The sequence below is a fragment of the Camelina sativa genome, chromosome 9, assembly GCF_030686135.1.
Source record: "Camelina sativa cultivar CO46 ecotype springtype chromosome 9, ASM3068613v1".
NCBI classification, from domain to species: Eukaryota; Viridiplantae; Streptophyta; class Magnoliopsida; order Brassicales; family Brassicaceae; genus Camelina; species Camelina sativa.
The window spans coordinates 7,153,406-7,180,351 of NC_141888.1; the positions used below are offsets into that span (position 1 = coordinate 7,153,406).

Here is a 26,946-nt window from a genome sequence, read left to right on the forward strand (position 1 = left end):
TTCGGATAACTTTTTTAACAAATTATTATGACAGAACAACCGGAAAATCGGTATTTTTTAAATTGGGAAGAAGACAGTCTGAAACGACGTCGTTTTAGACAAACGAAGCTCTCTCTTTTATTTTCTCACACCACGTCGTTTCATACGTGGCAGCCACGTCACCAGCCGCTAACGGAAAGATAACACCGTCACAGCTTAGTCATGTTCTTACACATTTTGTCGAGTTGGTGAAGCAAATTTGAATTTTTGTTAACTTTGTGTATGGATTGACTCAATGCTATAGCTAGGGTATGAATTCAACATACCCCCTTAACTGGGGTATGAAAATACCGATTTTCCCAGAACAACCTGATTTTTGACATTTTTGCCGGACTACTTTTTCCGATAACTTTTTTAACAAATTATTATGACAGAACAACCTGATTTATGAGAGCAATGGATTCATTTCTGTGAGTACTATAACATAGTGTATTCATATGTCAAAATGGAATTACATTTGCATGAGAAATGATAGTCCAAAGTTGACTGCTCACAACTGAAAAAAAAAAGTCTCTTCCCTGGAAATGAGCAAACCAAAGTATTCCCAAAATTCTTCTCTCACCGACCAAAGTAAACCAGATTTTAACTAAAAATCAAACCACAGTTCTTCTAATTAAAGTCAACTTTAAGCGAGTTACAAATTCTTACTCTTTTGTGCTAAACAAGACGTTAAACACATTTGTGCTATTAGTAGATTCGAACTCTTTTTCTCTTGCGAAAACTTGACTTACATTATCAATTATATATGCTTAATTATGAAGGGTATTCGACTTTTTGCGGCCAGCATGAAAAATTATAGAACAATACTTGAGTTTACCCCTCCATTCTTCCCCTTATAAAATAAGGAAATAAAATCTGTATACATTATTATAAAATTAAAAACTTAAATTGCTTTTTAATAAACCCAAACCGACATATATGAAATCTAAACCCTAACCATCTCATTTGTGAACCCAAACCGACATATAATTTCGTTCTACTTGTAAAATATAAACCCTAACCATCTCATTTGTAAATCCAAACCGACATATAATTTCGTTCTAATTGTGAAATCTAAATCCTAACATCTCATTTGTGAATCCAAACCGACATATAATTTTGTTCTACTTGTAAAATCTAAACCCTAACCATCTCATTTGTGAATCCAAACCAATATATAATTTCGTTCTAATTGTAAAATCTAAACTCTAACCACCTCATTTGTAAACCCAAACAGACATATAATTTCGTTTTAATTGTAAAATCTAAACTCTAACCACTTCATTTGTAAATCCAAACCGACATATAATTATACTCTAGTTTTAAAAATCTAAACCAAGTCAAATATTTAACTTTAAAATTTGTTTCCTTAATTTGAGTTGCTTTTTAATTTAATTTTGATTTATTTTTTAAATAAAATATTAGATGGAAGATTTTGATTGGCTGAGAGAAAAGGGGATGAATGGATAAGTATTTTTCCAAAGTCTTCAGCGGTTGGATTCATTTCCTTTTTGTTGGGTACCTAAAAGCTACTGTGTCTAGCTAGTGTGTGGTGTTGGGTACCTAAAAGCTACTGTGTCTAGCTAGTGTGTGGTGTAGCCGTCTAGGGCTTCAAATGTCGACGGTCCTTCCTTCTCGTCTTCATGGTAAATTAGGTACTACTCATATAGATTATTTGTTTTTTTTTTCGTTTAAACACGTGTTGAGAAATCTGGTCGATGATTCGAAAAATCTTATCTATTCGCAATCCAACTTCTACCGACATGAAAGATCTCAAGACACGTACTTCACCCAAAAAATCCAAACAAACCCATATGTATGTCAGTATGTACGTACAACTTCTCCTCCACAACAACTTTTTATTTTGGTGAAAATAATAAATTTTTCTACAAATGAATGCAAACGCCAAACATAAAAAGCCGAAACCCAAAAGAAATTTGGCTACTCATTATACCCTTTTTGTGCATATGTATAATGTAAACAAATATGTTTAATTAACGCAATCCCTTAGGTCATTTTTATCGGTACAACTTGTGCTATGTTCTAAGGCTTTTTAAAAATGAAAATATTATAAAAATGGCCTTAGAACATGTTGATGGATCTTAATTCATAACTGTTTTTGGGCTTGTTCTACTGTGACGTGGCGTACTATGATTGGAAACAAATTTTTTACAACCGAGAGATCATTTCATTTTTCATTTTGTTCGATATCATGGCTAGGGTTTTCGTGTTTCTCTCCCAAACGGCGATAGCTTGCATACGCTCTATCTTCTCCGATTAAGGTGTGTTTTCCGGCCATTGAAACACCAAAATCGAGAGGCAATTTCGCCTCTGTCTCCTCTGTCGAAAGTCAAGCGATCTCCTCGTCTCCTCTGTCTCCTCTGTCTCGCCAAACTCAAGAGATCTCCTCGTCTCCTCTGTCTCCTCTGTCTCGCCAAACTCAAGAGATCTCCTCGTCTCCTCTGTCTCCTCTATCTCGCAAATCTCATCTCCCAAATCTCATCTCCGGCGATATAGACAAGGTAATCTCATCCGTTGTTTCATCGATTTAGGGTCTTGAAATCTCTGAATAGGTTTCGATTTAGTATCATGTAATAGGGTTTCGTCTCATCTGTTAGTATAAGGTTTTGATTAATCAATATAGGATTTGTATGAGTGAATTTATAATGTCGTGTGTTGTATTTGAAATCAACCTTAATCGATTTGTATGAGTGATTTCAAATCGATTTTGCCCTGTATTTGAAATCAACCTTAATCGATTTTGCTTTAGCCTTACACTGATGAACATTAATCGATTTTGCTTTGTTTATGAGGCTTGTAGGTGAGGTTAACCAGAGAAAATTAAATCGGATATCCATCAACAAACCTGCATTACTCGAAAGTAAAAGGTAAGTCACAAGGTTGGTCTCGGATGATTTTGAGTGGTGTTGTGGTTTAGGTAGTAGTGTAAGTGTATATTCACAGTTTTGTGATTGTTGCTTGTTAATCTCGGATGTTTGATTAGGTTTATTTCTTGTAATTGAGTTGTTGTGAATTAAGTGTCACTTAGTTGTGGCTTGTTAATCTCAAATCGGATGATTTTAGTTAGTGTCCGCATCTAACCTTTTATCATCTTGTCATGTTCTCGTATTAGTTGTGATTGTAGTTTTGCTATTTAGGTTTCAGTAGTCTTAAAACTTTAAAAACCGATTTGAAACTTTCGAATATTTTAAAACTTTTGAAACTGAGTTGTCTATGAAAGCTTTGAAACTTGGATGATTTGAGTGGTTTTGTGGTTTAGGTAGTAGTGTGCATCCATTTGCAGCCTAAGTGTATATTCACAGTTTTTATTTGATTGTAGTGGCTTGTTAATAAGTGTTGTGTGATTGTGGCTTGTTAATCTCGGATGTTTGATTAGGTTTATTTCTTGTAATTGAGTTGTTGTGAATTTAGTGTCACTTAGTTGTGGCTTGTTAATCTCAAATCGGATGATTTTAGTTAGTGTCTGCATCTAACCTTTTATCATCTTGTCATGTTCTCGTATTAGTTGTGATTGTAGTTTTGCTATTTAGGTTTCAGCAGTCTTAAAACTTTAAAAAACGATTTGAAACTTTTAAAACTTTTAAAAAACACTCAATGACTTTTATTTACTTCTGATTTGACTGAAGTAGGTAATGGTTATTTAGAATTAAAAGTCTCTAACAACACCAAACTTTTGATTTAATGATCTTCTTAACTTCTCTATATTACATCCGACCCAAATACTCAATCTCTCTTATCTTTTACTTCTCTTCTATCATCCATCTTGTTTGCTTCTTTCTTCCAATCTCTAAGAACTTTTGAATAAGCTTCTTCCTTGTTTAATTCTGATTGCTATGTCATCAAACAATACTCCTAACAGTCAGTCTAAATCCTACTTTAGCCTTCTTAACTTCCCATATGACAGCTTTACTCCCAATGTAAACACTGGTTCCTCTCAATTCCCTGCTTTTAGTTCACGGCCGAGTCAACCTCCTAGTCAATCAGAAGAGACAGCAGAACAGCATAGGGAGAGACGGTTATGGTCCACACAAGATGATTTAGTCCTAATAAGCGGCTGGTTAAACACATCGAAGGATGCAATAGTTGGGAATGGCCAAAAGGCAGGGTCCTTTTGGATCCGTATAGGAGACTATTATGAAACAAGTAGTCATGTACATGGTGGTGCTGAGCCTAGGCGCCCTGACCATTGTAGACAAATATGGCAAAAAATCAGTAAGGAAGTGAGCAGGTTCTGTGGAGCTTTTGCAGAGGCAGAGGGTGAGAAAGCTAGTGGCATCTTTATTGAGAGAACACTTTTGGGTGTTCTTAGAGTAAAAATATTATGAAAATAATGTAAGATCATTAGTTTAGATCTTTTGTTAAGAAGTTTGTTATTGGGAGAACATGTTTAAGATCATAAAATTTAATAGTATAATAATCTTAAATATATTACATTTATAAAAACTTTAAAAATAACATTTAAATTGCAAACTTATAAAACTTTTACTAAAATTCAAAATACAATACCAAATTTTTATGAAACAAAAAAACATTAAAGATAAAAAAAAACATATTACTTAATTAAAGCACACAAACATTTTATTCAATTAATACATAGTTTAATTTCCAAATTTATTCCATATATTCTCAATCAAATCCTCTTTTAATTTGTGAAAATTTGTTTGCAAAAAATTGTATCCATTCACAGCTTGCCACGTCAGTTTAGAACTGAGCCAATATCAGTTCTACATCAAGAACTAAAAAAGTGTTTTATGAGCACAGTTCAATATATTTATCATTTTATTGGACTAAGAACACCCTGTTCTACCAATGCAGATGACCTTACTCCAATCTATTGATTATAAATGACTACCGTCACAGTTACACACTCACATAAGTAAACTTGTTTGAAAAGGGGTTGGTAAAAAAAGAAGAAAACATGTTTCAAGAGGAGAAGAGAAAAACAAATTATGGAGCAATATTCTTGGTTTGCTTCTTTTGTTGTTTCTTTGCGTTCCAATTCATGAAACTCGTAACAACACAACCTCCAACTACAACATCATCCATTTCCGTTATCGATAGCCCAGTCACCTCCGGTAAGCTCTATGACAGGAGAGAATTGTGGAGAGTTAGTCCACCGTCTACGTATTGTCTCAAAATCGAATCTTTCACAAAACTCGCCACTTCTCCAAATGTCGAAAAGTATGAATCCCGTCCTTTCCAATCCGGTGGATACAATTGGTAAGTATCATCTTCTTTTAAGGCTTACCGCATTTGCTTGCATATCAAGTTGCGAAGACACATTTGATAGTGAGAGTATATATATTCATTTGCAAACAGGACATTTATTGTCTATCCTAAAGGAAACGTTAAGGATGGTGCTCCAGCTGGTTGGGTTTCGATGTACGTCCAAATAGACAATTCAACACTCCTTAACTCTCCCAAAGAAGTTTACGCAGAAGTCAAATTCTTCATTTATAACCGAAAACAGGACAAGTACTTCACATATCAAGGTATATCACATATAACATTTGCTTTCTTATAAGCACTAGTGTATACATTAATCAAAAATTCATTGCATCCTCTAGATTTAAAACACAAACGGCCACTTACATAGGGTAATTCTCGTAAATACTACTAAAATGAGTTTACATACAAAATTTATAACTTCTAAAAATTAAAACAATCGTTGATGATTTTACATAATTCCAAATGCCTTTCATTTAAAACACACAATCTCAAACTTATGTCTGGTACACAGAGACGGATGCAAAGCGCTTTTTTCTGTTCAACCCATCTTGGGGATACGGTAACGTTAGACCCTACGTTGACGTGGCCAATCCCGCTGCTGGTTGGCTTTTTGACGGTGACAGTGTTGTATTCGGTGTCGACGTATTTGTCACTGAAGTTTTTAACAAATGGGAAGTGTTCTCCTTCACTAACAATTTGCATAACCGCCTTCTTGAATGGACGATACCCAACTTCTCCTCACGAGAGCAATATCTCTATGTATCTGACATGTTCATGATCGGAGGAAGAAGCTGGTGAGTTCCTCATAAGTTATAATTAAGTGATCTAAGTAAATTTGATTTAATGAAAATTTATAACTATTTACTATGTTCCTATGTATAACTCTTAGGGCTTTAACAGTATATCCAAGTGGCGATGGGGAAGGACAGGGTAACTCATTGTCGTTATATGTTTATGCGGTTGGTGTTAAGCGGTATGAAAAGATTTACCTAAAAGCAGGCCCGGCTCAAGTTGTTGTTGGACATGGTGCAAAAAAAAGAAAAGAATTGATGTTTTTAAGGTGTTAATTGTAGATTTCATAAATTTAGAATCATTTTTATCAAAAATATTAAACTTTGAGGGCTCAAAGCCTTCTAATTTTTTTTTTATAAATGAAACCTGGTGCAAAAGCACCGCTTGCACCGCATCAACGCCGGCACTGCCTAAAAGCTAAGCTACGAATTATAGATCAGAAAGGTTCAAAAGATGTGGAGAAGAAAGGTAAATTAATTAGACACAGTAGTGTGACTAATGCTACTTATTCTGTTAATATTGTCCATTAGAATTTAACCACTCATTTGTGACTATCTTATCAACAGTTGAAAGCTGGTCGGATCAAGCAAACAGTTGGGGATTCCAGAAGTTTGTACCGTTTGCTGATCTTAAGAATACTTCTAAAGGTCTTCTCGTGAATGATACATTGAAGATAGAGGTTGAATTTGAAGAGTTCTCTAACACCAAATACTTCCCAAGTTATGGTTTGCCTTTTGCGACCGATTAGCCGAGCCGGATAGCCTCAAACAAGACAAGATAACCGGATAGACACTCTTTGCAGTTTTTTTGCCAAGTGTTTTTGTGTTAATAATTGGAGGATTGGTCTTCCTAAGGTAGGAGCCTATCTACCACTTTTCCCTCATGCTCTTTGTGTACTTGTTTCCTATTTAAATAAATGAAAACTAAGAATAAAAGCAGTATTTATCTGCTAATTACCAAGCTAGTAAAAGCAGTCTTTATCTGCCTACTAAGCTAGTAAAAGCATTCTTCATACGTTTGCGTATGATAGTAATGTGAAATAATAAAAAGTTTCTCACCAAAAATAAACATCATGTTCTTATGTTTCATAAGTTCTTCTTTGTTATTTGCTCTCTTCTCTGTTTTTCACTCTTATTTACATGGTTATATAGAGAGTATGTGATACATAGAGATCATCTACCAAGCTAGTTTTATACAGTTTATGTAAATTAAGTTAGGTAACAAATTCATACTCTTCTTTCGGTGTATCTTTGAAAATTATTTTTACATCTTTGAAAATCAGTTTTTGTGTTTATGCTATTTTTTGAAAAAATAAAACTTTGGTGATATTTTTTAAAATACAATAATTGTGATATTTTAGAATGTGGCATTTCAAAGAATTACTACAAATATAAATGCATGATATAGCCAACTTTTATATTTGTATTTGTTCTTCTAAACTTCGTAAACAATATTGATAGAATTATCTTTAGGGGGTATTCGATGTATTTACGGCCCGTGAAAAGAATATGAAATAGTCTTCAGCTGTTGGGTCCATCTTCTTGTTTTGTAGCTAGAAGCTACTGTCTAGTGTGTGGCGTATACGGTCTATAGTGCTTCTCGTTAATTCCTCTCCATTCTAAATTAGGTACTACTACTTCTATTGTTTACTATTAATTCAAGAAACACGTGTTGAGAAAATCGTATCTGGTAGATATTTTTTTCTTTTCTTTTTGGACAAATCTGGTAGATAATTCAAGAAATCTTATCTAGGCGCAATCCAAGTTATTGCAATGTGAAAAGTCTCAAGACACGCACGTACATATGTATGGTTGAAGTAACTTTTTGCGATTTAGGAACTCTTTACACCAGATATAAAAAGCCAAAAACCAAAAGAAATGTGGCTACTATGTATGTGATCCATATATACCTAACTCACCCCTTTTGTGTTTATAATTAAAATATGTCTAACTAACGCCATTACTTATATCAATCTTTTGATTTAATTATAAATAAGTACCGTCACACTTATCAACTCACTGGATTAAACATGTTTGAGAAGGGTTTGATAAAAAAAGAAGAAAACATGTTTCAGGAGGAGAAGAGAAAGACAAACTATGGAGCAATGTGCTTGGTTTGCTTCTTTTGTTGTTTCTTTGCATTCCAATTCATGAAACTTGTAATAACACAACCTTCAATAGCAACATCTTCCATTTCCGTTATTGATAGCCCAATCTCCGCCGATAAGCTCTCTGACAGGAGAGAATTGTGGAGAGTTAGTCAACCGTCTACGTATTGTCTCAAAATCGAATCTTTCACAAAACTCGCCACTTCTCCAAACGTCGAGAAGTACAAAACGCGTCCTTTTCAATCCGGTGGATACAACTGGTACATATATTCTTTTATTTTACGGTTTTGTGCATTTCCTTGCATCTCAAGTTACAAAGACACATTTGATAGTGAGAGTATATATATTCATTTGCAAACAGGACATTTATTGTCTATCATAAAGGAAACGTTAAGGATGGTGCTCCAGCTGATTGGGTTTCAATGTACGTCCAAATAGACAATTCAGCACTATTTAACTCTCCTAAAGAAGTTTACGCAGAAGTCAAATTCTTCATTTATAACCGGAAAGAGGACAAGTACTTCACTGTATCAAGGTACATCCTTATGCCCTTTTCGTACCTTTTTCTCCATAGCATCTGCTTTCTTATACTCTCTAGTCAATTTATCAAAATTTCATTGCAAGTTGTACACAAAAACACAAAGGCCATCACATTCGCCATGTTATATAGCTTTTAAAAAATAAAGCTTTAAACGTTTAAAATTAAAACAACTGAGACGATGATGGTTTTACGTAATTTCAAATGCCAAAATTTTCATTTAAAATACACAATCTCAAACTTATGTCTGGTACACAGAGACAGATGCAAAACGCTTTTTTTCTGTCCAAACCATACTGGGGATACGGTAACGTTAGATCCTACGGCGAAGTAGCCAATCCAGATGCTGGTTGGCTTTTCGACGGTGACAGTGTTTTATTCGGTGTCGACATATTTGTCACTGAAGTTTTTAACAAAATGGAAGTGTTCTCCTTCACTAAGAATTTGCATAACCGCCTTCTCAAGTGGACGATATCCAACTTCTCCTCACTAGAGCAAAATGTCTATCTATCTAACATGTTGTTGATCGGAGGAAGAAGCTGGTGATTTCCTCATAAGTCATAACTGGTCTAAGTAATATGATTTAATAAAAATTTAACTATTTTCCTATGTATAACTCTTAGGGCTCTGAAAATGTATCCAAGAGGCGATGGGGAAGGACAGGGTAACTCGTTGTCGGTATATGTTATTGCGCCTGATTTTAAGCCTTATGAAAGAGTTTACCTAAAAGCTAAAGTACGAATTATAAATCAGAAGTACTCTAAAGATATGGAGACGAACGGTAAATATAATATAAAGCTACGAATTATAGTGTGACTAATGTTACTTTGATAATATTGTTCCTTCAGATTTAACCATTCTTTTGTCACTATCTTATCGACAGTCGAAAGCTGGTCGGATCAAGCAAGTAGTTGGGGATTCCAGAGGTTTGTATCGTTTGCTGATCTGCAGGATACTTCTAAAGGTCTTCTCGTGAATGATACGTTGAAGTTAGAGGTCGAATTTGAAGACTTATCTAACACTAAATACTTTCCAAGTTAAGTTTTTGCCTTATGCGAACTACCAGTCGAACCAGAGAGTTTTGAACAAGACCAGAGAACCATACCGAAGTTACTTGGATTAGTCAACCGAATTCACATATTTATGTTTTAAATTTAAGTGTGTTTTGTGTTAATAATTGGAGGATTGGTCTTCCTTATGTAGGAGCCTATCTACCACTTTTCCCAATTCTCCATGCTTTTTGTGTGCTTGTTTCCTAATTAAATAGATGAAAACCAAGAATAAAGGCAGTCTTCATCTACCTACCATTGAAAAACTCTTGATCTTACTTAACTAACATAAGATCCAACAATGACTGTAAAACAAAACTTCTAAACTCAACTTGGAAATAAGTTTGCGTATCATAGTAATTTGAAATACTAAAACGTTTCTCACCAAAATGAACTTCATGTTCCTAGGTTTCATGAGTTCTTATTTGTTATTTGCTCTGTTTTCCTCTGTTTTTTTTTTCACTCTATTATTCATATCGTTATGTATTCTATGATACATAGAGATCTACCAAGCTGGTTGTACAGTTTATGTTACTACGTTAGGTAACGAATCCATACTCTTCTTTCATTGCATCGTTAACGATCATCAATAAGCAAATCAAAATTACCAATATCTAATACAACTAGGAAATAAAAATAAGTTGAAAATAAATAAATAAGTAAAAGGAAACGTCTCCCACCTTTGCTCATGATGGCGAGGAAGGGATCCGATACAGCCAATGCGGGAGAACAAACGGGATAAAGTATCTATCATAGACGGCTTGAAATGGGCTCAGGTCTCCAGCAAAGCTCAAAATGTTACCATGGCTACTCTGTTCCAACTTCCAAGTTGTTGTGAAACCAAAGCTTTCCTTCGTTGAAGTTAGCAGATACCAAACATTTATGCATCCTGGTCCACAGGTATATAGTACTGACATTAAATGGGTTTGTAGCCACTGGGAAGTATTTGCTACCGTCCTTATTGCAATCCATAGAGATTTCGGATACTAGTTGCCATTCACCGCTCTCTAACCTCCATAGACATAACTTATTCGCTGGGGTTTTATACATGATGTTCATATACATAAGAGATCCTTGAGAAGTTGTGCAAGCTCTTCTCACTAAGACATCTTCACCTACATCAGTGAATAACATAACGCTGTATCCGGTGTAAGAATCACAAAAATGGTTATAGTCCCAGTTCATTTTTGAAAAATGGGCCTTAATCACATATAAATTTTTTTTGAATTTTTTTTTTTAGTCTTAAAATACATGTAATTTTAATATAGTCCCAGTGCAAATGCACTTGTTGCACATATCTATCACTGGCCCTGCCTGTATCCATCAGATTCTGTGCTACTAGCGTAGAAATCATGGGATGCAACAACTGCTTCGTTTCTTAAGCTGTAGACGACCCAGTAAAGGTGTTCGTTCTAGGTAACGATGTCACACAAACCAACACCGGGCAACGGAAAATGAGGATGTTAGAGTGATGGAACTCCAATAGCCCGTCTCAGATGAATATATATATGCAACTTTGGATCATCTACGTCACTTATATCCATGTAAACAATTTTGTACCACAAACGACACCGTTTTCGATTCGTCTGACTAGTCCAAAGTCTCTGAATAGTTCTTCTGTAGGAGGATTGAGAATGAGGATGAGGAGGGATCTTAACATATTTTCGTGAATTCGAATTAGCTACGTATAGTAGGTTATATTATTAGAGATCGTATTAGCCAAACTGATGAGAATAAATCCTACATCGGTGTAAGCCTCGAACGTTTCGGTTATGAAAGAAGAGATGTAAGAACCTGGAGATCGTGGAAGTCCCCAAATCTTGCATCCAAAGTAAGCCATTAGTTATTTCGGAGAGTCCCTGCACGAAGAATGCGAGTTTTTGTGATGGTAAGAAAGGAAATGCTCTCGGAAATATTGGGATTCAAGAATTGATTTCCAGTTATTGCAAACCTATGTTCAAGTAGTGATGCTCATTACCGTTAATCTCACGAATATGGTTACCAAAACATCCTCTGTTAAGGAACCCATCTTCTTCTTCTTCTTCACTGTCACCAATATTTTTATTGGAATTAGGGTTTACTGTGATAAGTAATTAGGGTTCTCTCTGGTACTAACGAATCTACATACAGTAGTGGCTATAGAAATATATATACCTGGTTGACCAAAAAATTATATTTATAACCAATGGTAACTATGAAAGAGAAGGAAAACACAAACCAAAGATCTCCTTTCAATTAACTAAAAACTGTATTTTGTATACATTTCAAGTATACCCGCAAAGTATTATGTATACATTTCACACATCGAACAAGCAGTCAATGCTGGCCGCATCGAAATTTGTTTTGCGGTATATTAATGTGTTCTGTTCATATGTTCTGTCATTAGCAATCATCAAAGTGTAAAAAATAAAACAGTTTCCCTTTTCTACTAACTTAGTTAGACCAAAGTACTCAAAGGTCAAAAAATGTAAGCCAAAAAAGCTAAAACAGCTCGTTCCTCTTAGGAAATAACAATAGATAGAAAAACAAATAAGAAGCAAGGAAACTCCTCTCACCATTCTCTTGAAGGGATACGGTGCAGCGAACGTGGGAGAACAAACTTGGAAGAGAATGAGTCAAAGAGGTCTTCAAACGGATTCCATTCTCTAGCAAAGCTCAAAACGTGACCATCGCTGCTACATTCCAAGTTCTTGTGACGCTCAAACTTGCCTTTGTTCAAGTTAGTAGTAGATACAAAACATTTATGCAGCTCACTCCACAAGTACATTTTATTAGCATCAAAAGGGTTTATTGCCAACGGATAGTAATTTAAACCCCTCTTCATACAAGCCGGAGATATTTGAGATACTATTTGCCATTCCTTGCTATGTAATCTCCATACACATAACTTATTCATTACACTTCCATCATCTTTGTCTTCTTTGATAATGTTCATATACATTAAAGATCCTTGAGATGTTGTGCAAGCTCTTCTGAAATTCACATTGTTTTCTACATCAGGGAACTGTATAACTCTGCATTGGTAATAATCCAAACCAGTAGCATATAAATTATGGGATACAACAACGTCATGATCGTCTCTCCCGTAAGTGCAGCCAAGCCAGTAAAGGTTTCCGTTCAAGCTAACAGGATTGAACCAAGTAACACACCTCAAAGCGAAAGGAGTATGGAGAGTGTTGAAATGCCAGACACCTGCCTTAGATGAATATATGAGTAAGCTTATTGTGCCGGTATCTTCGCTCTTTTTGTCCATCAGAACAATTTTGTAATCTGAAACGACACCATTTTCAGTTCGTGTGGCGAGTGCAGATGGTCTGAATCCTTCAACTTCTCGAGGAGGAAGAGGAGGTAATTTAATTTCAACACATTGTCGTGAAATCGGATTAGCCACATAGAAGGTAGGTTTCAAACTAACTAGAATCAACCCGACATCAGTGTATGCATCAACAGTAACTTTTTCCTCCTGGAATTTGAATTTGTGGGTTAGGAAAGAGGAGATGTAAGAGCCTAGAGAACGTGGAAGTCCCCAAGTCTCGCACCTGTAGTGAGCCACGACTTCTTTCTGAGTGTCTCTGCACATGAGTGACCACGACGTATGCGAGTTTTGATGATGTGACATGAAAAGGTCGTGTAGATATTGAGATTCGAGTATCGATTTCCATTCCTTGCAAACCACTGCGAAAGATGTGATGCACTTAAGTGGTAATCTCGACAATATATTTAACATGAGATCTTCTGTGTAGTAAGCCATCGTTTTCTTCTTCTTCGTTCCTGACTCCATTGATTTTGCTTTGATATCGGTTTAGGGTTTACTCGGTTTCAAAGACTAACCCTAAAAATAAGATATTATTTATTATATATAATATATAAATAACCACTAGTATATTGGGCTTCTGGACCTAATTAGAGAATCTGATCATGTGTTACATATAAGCCACGTTTGTGTTTCAAGTCGGCAAAGGTTTCTTGTTACACAACGAAAAAGGCACAGACGAACAATAACCTAATCTTAGCTTTCTTGGTAACAATAACCTAATCTAGGATGCCTCAGAGGCGGTTTGTTAAGATAAACAAAAACGTGAGAGAGAGAGAGAGAGAGAGAGAGAGAGAGAGAGAGAGAGAGAGAGAGAAAATGAGGCAACCGCAAGAGAGAAAGAAACGGAGTTCAAGTGTGAAAAAAGTTGCGATTTTTAATCCTACTTTTTTTATAAATTTTTTGTTTTTATTGTTCTTTCAACTACTATACAATATTAACAATCTCAATAAACTTTTAATCGTACAATTTGTAAAATATTAGTTTCTTCTCTCTTTTTTTTTTGAAAATTAATTTTGTAGCTGTTTCTTTACTAAGTTGTATCATATGTTTATTGCAAAATTGTGTCTTTGTGCTATAATTTATTTGTATTTTTTGTTACAACTTTTCATTCCAATAATTAAGTCTTTTACATCTTTACCATATTATTCTTCCACATAAATTCGCGACGGGGTATTGTAAGTGGCAGAGTGGCCTTGCTGCCACGATCTACTGAGATTCAGCCTTTTATTGCTAAGATTCAACCCTCCAAAAAAAAAATAAAAAAAAAATATTATTCATTTTCCTATTTGACAACATAAATATTGTAATATTAAAATATTATTTTAAATTACATTGAAAAATGAAATATTAGACAAAACGACGGTGCAAACATTTTTTTTCCTTTCTCTTAGGCCCGGGCATTCGGCTAACCGTTTGATTTCGGTTCGGTTATGTTCAGTTTCGGTTAGTTTGGATATAGTAATATAATAACCATTTGGATATTTTAGAAATTTCGGTTCGTTTCGGTTTGGTTTTTTCGGTTTTGGTTTCGGTTCGGTTAGTTGAAGAGATAACCATAACTAACATAAATTATATTGAAATTAATCTAATAAACCTAATATAACCAAAAGTAACCAAAGATAACCAAATAACCGAAATTAACCAAAAATACGTTACAAAAATATAAAAGGGGGGAAAATAGTGATCCAATTTTACAAAATAGCAGTGTTCAAGAAAGCGCTAGGCGGTATCTGGGCGGTGACCCAACGCCTAGCGCCTAGAACGCCTAATCGGGGCCTAGACGGTTTTTAGGCGGTTTAGGCGTTTACAACATAAAACATTATATATATAAAATTATGTACAAATATATGTTAGAAAAAAAAAATTATAAATTATAAACAAAATTAACAAAAATACATTTATTTAAGTTATATTAACAACATATAAACATTTATAATTACGTATACAAATATAAAACTTAATAATTTAAATCTATATAGTTAAAAATCAAAAATAAATATTAAAATTAAATTAATGTAATTTTAAGCGGTTTAGGCGGTCATCTAGGCGTCTACTGAGCGCCTAGCGCCTAGCGCCTAGACGGCGCCTAGGCGGCCGCCTAAACCGCTTTCTTGAACACTGCAAAATAGTATTTAACTTTGTAAATTCATAATAATAACATTTAAATATATTGATTATTTAAAGTATTTAATTGTTTTGAATGTAGAAATAATTAATATTTTAAGTTTATTTTATAGTTTCTCATAATATTAAGTATATTATTTTGGGTATATTCTAGGTTTTTGGATATTTCGGTTAACTATTTAATTCTCAGTTCGGTTCGGTTTAGTTTCGGTTAGTTTTAATATGAAATTTTATTAACCATTCGGTTATTTGAAGAACTTCGGTTTGGTTTCAGTTTGACTTTTTCGGTTCGGTTCAATCGGTTATTTGGTTACCGATTATTTTTCCCAGCCCTACTTTTCTTTTTCGTCTTATTCTCTATGTTATTTTATAATTTTATTTAAAATGAAAACTCCAACTAGGCAAAGTTTAATATTAAAAGGCCCATTAGCCCAATTTCAAAACAAAAAAAGAAAATTTCTGTTTAATATCAAGAGGTCCATCGTTTCTAACGACTACCGAACTTTGTCAAACAATCATTCTCCAGAAAATTCTTTCGCCGGTCAGCCTCTTGATCCATTAAATTCTGTAGAATTAGGTAGAAAAATAAATCAGAAAATACCCAGCAAATAACCTTAAGAGGCTAAAGAAAAAAACAGAAAAAGCAAACAAAAATGATTTCTTCTCGTAAAGTTGTGAGAGAAGAGTAGAAAGATGTCAGTAAGTGTATACCAATGTTTTCTAATAATATATAATAATAAATAGTTTATAGTTTTGGAATTGATTTCAATGTTATTTAAAAATTAATGAGAAATTTTTAATAAGGATAGATTTGGAATTATAATAATTTTGATATAAAAAGTGAGTTATCTAAGAAATAAAAATTAAGTGAGTTATCTTAGTTATTTCTTTCGAAAAAGAAGTTATCCTAAACAATTTTCTCTTCAAATAAATAAGATTTTCGATTTCAATTTTTTTTAATATATAAATAAACTTTTGAAATAATTTATCTAGTGCAACACCTGTTATCATCTAGTTAGCCTTATATATCCAATTATAAAAGTGAAACTTTAAAGAAAAAAGGATACAAAAGAAGCTAAATATAAAATTTGAGACTAGTAATCGTGAGAAGTGTTTTAGTGGACATTTTGAATGACTTTAGTGGTTTCGGAGGATTTTGTTTTGAGATAAATGGCACAATGGATTCACGTAAAGACTTAGACAAGTCAAACTGAATCGACGACTTGACGCAAGAATTGCTATTAAAAGACTAATAATATTAATAACTTGAAGAACAAATAAGAATTACTCTCTTATTAATTTTAAGGAAAATCACTCAAAACCTTAAACTCTTCAAGCTCTTAATCTCTCACACATAATGCCACAACTCAGCATTAGAGTTTATATAGAGAAAAAGTAAATATTCATCCTAACAACTTTTAGGAAACATTACATAATTTAGATACTCCTAAATCTTTAGATATGTATACTTAGATATCTTCTAAATATACTTAGCTTGCACCTCAAGCTATTTCAAGCTTACACTAACATTGTCCCCCTTAAGCTTGAAATCTTCTCCATTCACATCTTGAACTCCAATAAGACTTCTCATTTCCTTGAACTTGATCCTTGCGAGTGCCTTTGTTAAGATATCAGCTTTCTGCTCATTTCCCGGTACATGCTCAACCTTCACTTGACCGTTTTCAACACATTCCCTAATAAAATGATATCTCCTGTGAATATGCTTACTGCGGCCGTGAAACACTGGATTTCTTGTGAAAGCAATCACCGACTTATTATCAACTCGAATGGTCACACTCTCACATTCTCGATCAGATAATTCCGCAAACAATTCTTGAAGCCAGATCGCTTGTTTTGCAGCTTCTGTGGCCGCCATGAATTCAGCCTCACAAGATGATAGAGCCACCGTTTCTTGCTTTTGAGAACACCATGTAATAGGACATCCGTCAAAATAGAAGATATGGCCAGTAGTGCTTTTACCATTATCCTCATCAATATTATGGCTGCTATCACTATAGCCAATCAAACCTGCTCCATTTGATCTTCCAAATGTAAGACCATGAGATAAAGTTCCGCGCAAATACCTCAATACTTGTTTCAAAGCAGCTCCATGACTCTCGTTTGGCTCTTGCATGTATCGACTAAGGACACCAACACTAAAGCTCAGATCAGGTCTGGTGTGAAGAAGATAGCGGAGACACCCAATACTTCTTCGATAGTCCCTTTCATTTATATGACCTCCTTTGGACTTCCTTGATAGCTTCACATTTTGATCCATTGGTACTTGGGAAGAGTTACATTCTTTCATTCCAGTTTCTTCTAGAATCTTGAGTGCGTATCTCTCTTGCTTCAGTGTTATACCATTTTGATGTTGCAGTACTTCGAGCCCAAGGTAATAACTTAGTTTTCCAAGATCACACATTTCAAACTTCTTTGCCATCTCTTCTTTGAACCTGATTATCATGTGAATGCTATCTCCCGTGACCAAAAGATCATCTACATACACGGCTACGACGAGAATGTGTCCCCTCTCCTCCTTTCGATGAAGTGATGGTTCCTTTGAACACTTGCAAAATCCCAGCTCCTAAAGAGTTTTATTCAACTTTTCATTCCACGCCCTAGGAGCTTGTTTTAACCCGTATAGAGCCTTATTGAGTTTGTATACTTTGTCCTCACTCCCGCTGATCTCAAACCCTTCTGGCTGTGTGACATAGACAACTTCTTTTAGTTCACCGTTCAAAAATGCAGTTTTAACGTCGAGGTGGTGTATTTCCCAAATATTTGAGGCTGCTAAAGCAATGATGAATCGAATTGTCTCGATGCGAGCCACCGGAGCGAACACCTCATCGTAGTCAACACCATGTTTTTGTACATAGCCCTTCGCGAGAAGCCTAGCTTTATGTTTGTTGATGCTTCCGTCAGGATTACGCTTGATCTTAAACATCCATTTTAATCCTATCGCTTTTGTTCCAGCCGGCAGATCAACTAGATTCCATGATTTGTTCTTTGTTATTGAACATATCTCGTCCTCACATGCTTTTATCCAATCGCTTGACCCCTTTGCTTCATCGAAAGTCCAGGGTTCTTCATTGGAAACCATCAAGAGTCGTTCCCCTTCAGCTTCAGCTAAACAGATATACTCATTGAGATAGTTTGGCTTACGTCGTATCCTCGTTGAATGCCGCAAAGGTGGACTCTCATGAACATGCTCCTCACTCTCGTGATGGTTTCCATCAAAGCTAACAGTATCTCCATTCTCGCTATTCACATCGTCTTCCCTGTTTTCCTCTGTTTTCTCGCTTTGTGAGTGTTCACTCATAACTCGAGTTTCTCGAACACCATTGTTGTTTCCGGATTCTATAACATCATCATCTCTCCTGATACCTTTGTTACCGAATTCTCCAAACCGAAGCATAAACGATCTAGAACCTCTGTTATTTTCTTCTTCTTGACATTTCCACTTCCAGCCTTTTGTTTCCTCGAAGAAGACATCTCTGCTGACAATAATTTTCTGAGTTGCAGGATCAAAAAAACGATAAGCCTTTGATCCTGGCTCAGTTCCTAGATGTACCAATGCTCTGGATCGATCATCCAGCTTCTTTCTTCCAACCGCCTCTGTTCTTGCGTAACCGATGCAACCGAATACACGTAGGTGTTCAAGGTTTGGTTTCTGACCTTTGAAGACTTCATACGGCGTTTGCATTGGAAGTGCTTTTGTTCCCACTTGATTGATCAAGTAAGTAGAGTGTCTTACCGCCTCTCCCCACAGATAGTTAGGCAAACCCATATGTTTCATGATGCTCCTCGTCATTGCAAGTAACGTTCTGTTTCTCCGTTCGACAACGCCATTTTGCTGTGGAGAGTATGGTGCGGTTAGATGTCTCGTAATCCCTTGTTTCTCACAGAACTCTTGAAATTCATGTGAAGTGAATTCTCCACCTCTATCCGTACGAAAGGTCTTGACTTGAGCTCTTGTTTCTTGTTCAACTACAGCTTTAAAACTTTTAAATTTCTCAAATGCTTCACTTTTCTCCTGCAGCAGAATTGTCCACATGTACCGACTGTAATCATCAATGAGCACGAATACATATCGTTTGCGTGCTGGGGTAGCTGGTGTGATGGGTCCACACAGGTCGCCATGAACCAACTCCAAGACATGTGAAGCTCTGTATGAGGTTGAATGAGGGAAAGCTTGACGTGTCTGCTTTCCAAGTAGACATGAAACACAACCTTCTTTCTCAACAAGAATTCTTGGTATACCTCTTACAAGCTCCCTATTGATCATCAGCTTCATGGTTTCGACATTAATGTGCCCCAATCTTGCGTGCCAAACACTCGACTCACTTGGTTCCATTCCGTTGATCTGCAGACATTTGATGTTATCAACTTCTAAGTTCACTTTGTATAATCGATTCTTGGACCTTGTAGTTTGTACAAGAAGTTGGCCATTTCTCCCAAAGAGCTCAAGTAGATCATCCTTCATACGCACCTCGCATCCTGCTTATGTGGCTTGCCCAAGACTAATAATATTGCTTTTAAGATCAGGGATATAGTACACATTGCTCAAGATCTTCTTTTCACCATTGTTGAACGCAAAACATATCGAGCCTTTGCCTTCAATGTTTATACGAGAATCATCACCGAACCTCACTTTTCCCGTAATTGTCTCATCAAGCTCCAAAAAGAATGATCTTGTTCCACTCATGTGATTACTAGCCCCGTTATCTAGATACCACACATTACGAGCATCTAGATTTGACTCAAAAATTTTGGGGTTTATCTTCTTCTCATTGAGAAGTACCACTTCGTGCATCATCAGATCATCAGCCTCATGAGTATCTTCATCCTTCTTTTCAATTGCTTCTTGGAGTTTGAGCAGTCGATCCGGACAATCTGACGCGTAATGTCCCAACTTATCGCATCGATAGCAGGTTACTTAAGATTCCTTCTCCTTATCTCTGTTTTGTCGGAATGATCCATCATGATGGTTCCCATATCGTCCTCGACCTCTACCTCGCCAATGAGAGCGACCTCCTTGTCCTCTTCCTCTGTTACCACTGTAGTTCCCTTGATCCGAGTTAGCATACATGAGTTTTGTCTGATCACCATGTTGTTCTTCGTCCTCTTCATTGATCCGTTCCTCATAGGCCTTTAGGCGTCCCACTATGTCTTCAAAACTAGTTGTATTGAGGTCAAGGACTTGTTCGAGGGCTGCCACAATATGTATGTATCTTTTTCGTGGTAAGCTTTTCAAGAATTTCTTCACAAGTTTGACCTCATCCATTGTTTCACCAAGAGATGCTGACTTGGAAGATATTTCCGAAAGTTTTCCAACGAAAACATCGATTGTGTCTTCCTCCTTCATTCTGATTCGATCGAACTCCGCCATAAGAGTCTGCAGTCTAGCTTCTTTCACTCTTTCAGCTCCAACATGTCTTGCTTTTATCGCCTCCCAAACTGATTTTGAAGTGTCGAGATCACCTATTTGCAGGGTTAAGGCTTCGGGTATGGACTGAAATAACAGAGCAGTTGCTAAGTTATTTTTATCTTCTTGTTTGCTTCCGGGATCTATGGTCTCCCACACCTTATGCACCTTCAGGGTAATCTTCATCCGTAAGGCTCATACTGTGTAGTTTGTTGAACTCAGCATAGGACACTTGATGGAGGCAGGCTCCATCTCCTTCTCTCTAGGTTTAACGTCACCAACATCCTTTGTATCTTCCATGATCGTTTGCTATGCTCTGATACCAAATAAAAGACTAATAATATTAATAACTTGAAGAACAAATAAGAATTACTCTCTTATTAATTTTAAGGAAAATCACTCAAAACCTTAAACTCTTCAAGCTCTTAATCTCTCACACATAATGCCACAACTCAGCATTAGAGTTTATATAGAGAAGAAGTAAATATTCATCCTAACAACTTTTAGGAAACATTACATAATTTAGATACTCCTAAATCTTTAGATATGTATACTTAGATATCTCCTAAATATACTTAGCTTGCACCTCAAGCTATTTCAAGCTTACACTAACAGCTATAAGTCACAGCTCCACTACTTGCTCTTCTTCTTTTTAAAGAGAACTAGTGAAGCACATATTTACTCATTAATTACAACACAAACTCAAAATACAGATATGACGATGATGACTAGAGGCCATTGTTATTCATTTTCTTGTATTATTACCATCCACTATCTCTCCCTCCTAATACACACTCTAGCTTCTCCTTCGCTCCATTTTTGCCGCCACGACCAGCGGGACGGTCTTTTGAAAATCAGAGACGAGTTTCCAATTTACGAGTCAAAACCAAATCCGTGGAATAAGAGCAACGATTGTTGTTTTTGGAAGGGTGTCACACGCGACAATAAATTTGGCCAGGTGATATCACTCAACCTTCGTACCACCTATCTCAACAGCTCTCTAAAACCTAACAGTAGCCTTTTTAGACTCCAAAATCTTCGTAGCCTAGACCTTCCAAGGAGAGATTCCTTCTTCACTAGGAAACCTTTCTCGACTCATATATCTTGAGCTTTCTTCTAATAGACTGGTAGGTGAGATGCCGGCTTCAATAGGCAATCTAAAGCATCTTAAGAAACCTTAGCCTTGGGTATAACGATCTCACAGGAGCTTGAAAGTGTGAGAACTAATGAATTATGAACGATCAAAACAATAAGACACAGGTTCCTTTGAACTCTCCTTTGATTAGTAGAAAATCTGTTTACAAGTTTGTTATAAAAAATTTTCTAATCTCTCAAGACTCTCTTTCTAAGATTCTTCACAAACCTTATAACTCTAAAGAAACCTCACAACCCTCTCTTAAGTTCTTAGCTCTTCTTTCTCTTAAAGCTAAAACTTAATGGTTAGGAAAACTTTTCTCTTGTTTGTGCTGAAGCTTACAACAAGCCTTCCCACCCTATTTATAGAACTAGGCCTGCCTATTCTATTTCTAATAGGAATCGGAAAACTTCTTCTTTTTTTTTATTTAGGAAATTTTCTTCTTACTTCATGTTTACATTCCTATTGTAAACATGAAGTCATTTTCGAACTTCTAGAAACTCCACGTGCCTTCCAAGTCTCTGTGAAGTCTCTTGCTTCTGAATCCTTCCTCGTTATATGCCGACATAGACACTTTCTTTATTTTGATGCTATGCTCTTTGTAAAAGTGTTCTGTCCTTCTGAAGTAGTTTAACCACTTTGTTCAAACCTTGCATCTTCAGAGCTATCCCTCCTTCACTAGGAAACCTTTCTAATCTTGTAGATCTTGGACTTTTGCATAATTATTTGGTAGGTGAAGTTCCTGCTTCCATCGGAAATCTAAACAAGCTAAGAGTCATGTCATTTGAAAACAATAGCTTAAGTGGAAATGTCCCTATTTCATTTGCCAATTTAACTAAGCTTTCTTTTTTTATCCTCAACAATAATCACTTCACATTTCTTCCATTTGAGATGAGTGGGTTCAAGAACTTGGTGGCTTTTGATGTTAGTGCAAACTCATTTGTCGGGCCTTTCCCTAAATCTTTGTTCTCGATTCCTACACTAATAGCGGTTGATTTAGAAGATAACCAGTTTACAGGACCTATAGAGTTTTCGAATACATCTTCATCATCTACGCTTCAGTATCTACTCCTTACTCATAATAGATTTGATGGCTCAATCCCACAATCCTTATCAAAATTTCACAACCTCGTAATGTTGGATCTTTCCAACAACAATTTCAGTGGGACAATTCCTAGATCCATGTCAAAGTTGGTTAGCCTCAGTTATCTTGGTCTTTCCAACAACAAGTTGGAAGGTGAAGTACCAGGTTGGTTGTGGAGACTGTCGTCGGTGATGCTTTCTCACAATTGTTTCATCAGTTTTGAAGTATCTTCAAAAGAAACAATGATCCAAGTGTTGGATCTGAGTTCAAATTCATTCCGAGGTCCATTTTCCTTTTGGATATGCAAGCTTGAATGGTTAAACTTTCTGGATTTGTCTAACAATCTCTTCAGTGGCTCGATTCCTTCATGTTTAAGGCAATACTACCAACTTACAATCACTAGATATAAGTGGCAACCAGCTGGAGGGGAAGTTTCAAAAGTCTTTGATCAATTGCAAAGCTTTACGTTTTGTGAATGTTGAAAGCAACAAAATCAAAGATACATTTCCATCTTGGTTGGGATCTTTACCATCTTTACATGTCCTCATCCTCAGATCAAACGAGTTCTATGGGTAGTTGTATCATCGTAACATGTCCTTTGGATTTCAGAGTTTAAGAATCATTGATATATCATACAATGGCTTCACTGGAACACTCCCACCTCACTTTTTTTCCAATTGGCATCAAATGATAAATCATGTTGTAGAAGATGATGAATACATGGAAGATATTCAGAATTTTTCTCTTGTCTTTAGCTCGATGGAAATGGTGAATAAAGGAGTAGAGATGAGTTTTGAGCAGATCCGGTAAGACTTTAGAGCCATTGATTTTTCTGCAAACAAAATATTTGGCAAAATCCCTGAATCCATTGGCTCTTTGGTGGAACTGCGTCTTCTAAACTTGTCAGGTAACACATTCACAGGCGACATCCCACGATTCCTGGCAAATTTGACTAATCTCGAGGCAATAGACCTATCATGTAACAAGTTTTCAGGTCAAATTCCTCAAGATATTGGGAAACTCTCTTTTCTGTCATACATGAACTTCTCCCATAACCTTCTTCGAGGTCCATTGCCACGAGGCACACAGTTTCAAAGACAGAAATGTTCTTCCTTCTTGGGAAACCCTAGACTCTATGGTCTTGAAGAGATATGTGGAGAAACGCATGTCTCTAGTCCTACATCACAGCTACCAGAGGAGTTGTCAGGGGAGAAGGAAAAAATGTTGAATTGGGTAGCAGCTGCAATAGGCAATAGCCTATGGACCTGGTGTGGTGATTGGATACATCTTCACTTCACACAATCATGAATGGTTTGCTCTGAAGTTTGGTCGAAAAAAACTCAGAGTCACCACCACGAGTGCTTGCTAATTAACTAAGCTCATCTCTTGTAGTCCCTCTAAGCATTGTGTACCGTCCTGTTCGTGTTTGTTCTCCAAAACGCTCGTTTGTACTTTTCTGTTTTATGGTTTTGTAATAAACGTCATATATACGATCTTATATAATATGAAAAGGTTTTTCTCAACTTTTGCTAAAGAGATGACACTTGGCTTACTATATTTCTGACACCTGTAAATTTTTTTGTTTGGACCTAATTAACTACAGTTTAGACCTAATTAACTACAGGCCCATAAAACCAAAAAGAAAAAAAACCATCTATAATTCTACATTTCCTTCCTTCTTTAATCAGAAACATATGCAACCCCCAAAAATCTAAAGCCACCTTTTATCAGTCTGTGATTGGTTTCATCTTGGAATTATATACCAACATTTAATTAAATTTATAGTTTTGAATTCTTGTGTTTAATTTCTGTGTTTGAATCTTATATAATTTTCTCGGGCACAAATGGAATCAAATTTAAGTAAGATGGTTGGTATGTATTATTTAAGTAAATTAGTTTAAATTTTTTTAAAATTGTTTATGTGAAATTAAAATTTTGAGCTTGATTTCTGAAAAATTACATAAGATTATGAGATGATTTTGATCTAATTCTATAATTATTTTGTTTGATTCACACTTACTATTTCAAACGTTATGGTATTTTTGAATTATATTAAATTTAGAAGTTTTCATATTAGGAATTTCAGAATAAATTATGAACATAATCAGTTATGTTTTGTTTTGAAATAATACCATCATTTTATGCATTGCCATATACCCACTATTTCCTCAATTTTCATTTTTGTTTATATTACTTCTCATTTTTAATTTATTATTTTGACACACTTGCGAATTTATGATCATTAATATTTGATTTCAATCCGTTCTCCTTCTTAAAGGCTCAAACATTCTATAAAGTTAGTTTTCTAAAAACAACATATTACCATACAAACACATCATCTTTCAGACTACAATAAAACCTCTATAAATTAATAATGTTGGGACCAAGACATTTTATTAATTTATAGTGATATTAATTTATCTATAAATTAATAATTATTATTTGATAGTGTAAATTAATAATTATTAATTTATAGATATATATATTTTTTGTCAACCATTGGGCCACAACTGGCTGGCCATTAGCCAAATCCCTACATTCGTAGGGAGCGGGACTCGATCCCTGGTGTGATGGTGCCTTCGACAATTGGACTTACCTCCTGCCACTGCACTAAGGTCACTTCACAATTATAGATATATTCTTCATTGTTTAAAGTTTTAAAAATTATGAATTGGAACAACTATATTAAAATAAGATTAAACTTTCGGATGTTCTAAATTTTATGGTTTAGGAATTGAACTTGTAATATTTAGAAAGCATTATTGACAATAAATTACAAATACTATAGACAAATTGACTTAAACACATGACATACATAAATTCAAATTTATGAATAATAATATCAATTCTCCTATTTTTATAATCTGTCAAATTATCAAACTGTAAATGGTGCATATCTAAAAATTAAAACTTTTAAATTTAATTATTTGTATGACATGTTATAAAATATTTTAGAGATATTATTATAGTTTGAAAATACAACATTACAATTATTGTTCTATAGAAATGAGCTTTAGGAGAAACATACTCTATAATATATATATATATATATATATATATATATAAATTTACATGATTATTAATTTATGATATTATTGGGATCATATTTTACATGGAGATTTCAAAAAAAATATTATCTTGTTATCTTATCGAATATTATTTAATTTTTACACTGGTCCGACTTGGAACCAGCAAAATTTATTAATTTATAGTGTTTATTAATTTATAGAGGTTTTACTGTATTGTGAAAACTAAAACATTTACTTTCTATTCTATCCTCGAATCAATCTCCAACGAACAAGAAAACACCGGTAACAATAGTATCGTTTTTCGGGATCATCCGTTTTTGGAAAGTTCCTAACTTGAGAAGAAATATTGTCTTACTATGTCTTGAATATTTTTTCCAAAAATGTAAATTTTTTTTTCTATTGTTCATATTTTGATGATTTATGCAATCATTTTAAATTATTTATAGAAGAAAATAAATAATGTCATGTGTATTTGATTTTAAATGAATTTTAAATTATAATGATGTTGGGCGTCAGATTCTAGAGTTGGAATTGAAAGAAATCTTACTATATTATATTATCTAATAATAAAGTAAAGTTTTATTTTGGAAAGCTGCAAAAGATTGTCATTTGATGTTCTCTTCTTTCACAAGTGTCATTTTGTTTCTTTTAATTTTTAGCGTAACAAATTTATTCAATTAAATTAACATAATAAAATTTTCGCTAACAAATAATTTGATGATTAAATAGTTTTACGGATATAAGATTAATATACATATATATATGGGTTGTATAGGAAAATGTCGACTAATAAGTGGCTGTTTTATTTCCACACTTTAATATAAATAATTCACATGATCTTGATATTACATTATTTTATTTCATTTTCAATCCATTTAAATTAAACTTAAGTATATTTTAATATATAATATCTAAATAACTAAATGAGAATTGAATATATTTTTTTTGATAAAGATATAATATAATTGTATATATTTCTGTTTAAAGAGAGAAGTGAATATATATTTAAATTCATGATTTGACTAGCTAAGATGCCCGTTCATAGATCTATATTTATAATATATAACTTTTGAATATAT

General features: G+C 34.8%; 5 protein-coding genes and 1 pseudogene across 7 annotated transcripts; 3 read left to right on the forward strand and 3 right to left on the reverse strand.

The window, feature by feature from the left end:
• Positions 1-4,925: 4,925 nt before the first annotated feature.
• On the forward strand, positions 4,926-7,013 carry LOC104710665 (uncharacterized). Its single transcript, XM_087467620.1, has 6 exons — positions 4,926-5,259; positions 5,359-5,531; positions 5,780-6,062; positions 6,158-6,267; positions 6,478-6,528; positions 6,627-7,013. Exons 1-6 carry the CDS (start codon positions 4,958-4,960, stop codon positions 6,806-6,808), a joined length of 1,101 nt encoding a protein of 366 aa, XP_087323746.1. The 5' UTR covers positions 4,926-4,957; the 3' UTR covers positions 6,809-7,013.
• Positions 7,014-7,952: 939 nt separating this feature from the next.
• Positions 7,953-10,020, forward strand: LOC104710667 (uncharacterized). Of its 3 annotated transcripts, XM_010427304.2 has the most exons (5): positions 7,998-8,427; positions 8,529-8,702; positions 8,966-9,247; positions 9,329-9,486; positions 9,589-10,020. In XM_010427304.2, the coding sequence occupies exons 1-5, from the start codon at positions 8,090-8,092 to the stop codon at positions 9,744-9,746; spliced, it is 1,110 nt and encodes a 369-aa protein (XP_010425606.1). In that variant the 5' UTR covers positions 7,998-8,089; the 3' UTR covers positions 9,747-10,020. The 3 variants fall into 3 exon arrangements, 2 of the variants coding, with proteins under 2 accessions (XP_019085772.1, XP_010425606.1); XM_019230227.2 differs by lacking the exon at positions 8,966-9,247 and having other exon boundaries at positions 7,953-8,427; XR_015567196.1 differs by having other exon boundaries at positions 8,964-9,486.
• Positions 10,021-10,561: 541 nt separating this feature from the next.
• LOC147937855 (F-box protein At3g28330-like) lies at positions 10,562-11,594 on the reverse strand. The gene is made up of 3 exons (XM_087465306.1): positions 11,499-11,594; positions 11,060-11,166; positions 10,562-10,892 (listed from the first exon to the last, which is right to left on the reverse strand). Exons 1-3 carry the CDS (start codon positions 11,592-11,594, stop codon positions 10,562-10,564), a joined length of 534 nt encoding a protein of 177 aa, XP_087321432.1.
• Positions 11,595-12,305: 711 nt separating this feature from the next.
• Positions 12,306-13,535, reverse strand: LOC104715078 (F-box protein At3g28330). Its single transcript, XM_010432529.1, has 2 exons — positions 13,166-13,535; positions 12,306-13,081 (listed from the first exon to the last, which is right to left on the reverse strand). Exons 1-2 carry the CDS (start codon positions 13,533-13,535, stop codon positions 12,306-12,308), a joined length of 1,146 nt encoding a protein of 381 aa, XP_010430831.1.
• A 6,160-nt stretch (positions 13,536-19,695) lies between these two features.
• Positions 19,696-20,919, reverse strand: LOC147937856 (uncharacterized). The gene is made up of 3 exons (XM_087465308.1): positions 20,821-20,919; positions 20,208-20,706; positions 19,696-20,087 (listed from the first exon to the last, which is right to left on the reverse strand). Exons 1-3 carry the CDS (start codon positions 20,917-20,919, stop codon positions 19,696-19,698), a joined length of 990 nt encoding a protein of 329 aa, XP_087321434.1.
• A 421-nt stretch (positions 20,920-21,340) lies between these two features.
• LOC109124998 (receptor-like protein 11) overlaps positions 21,341-26,946 on the forward strand; it is a 59,847-nt pseudogene continuing 54,241 nt past the window's right edge.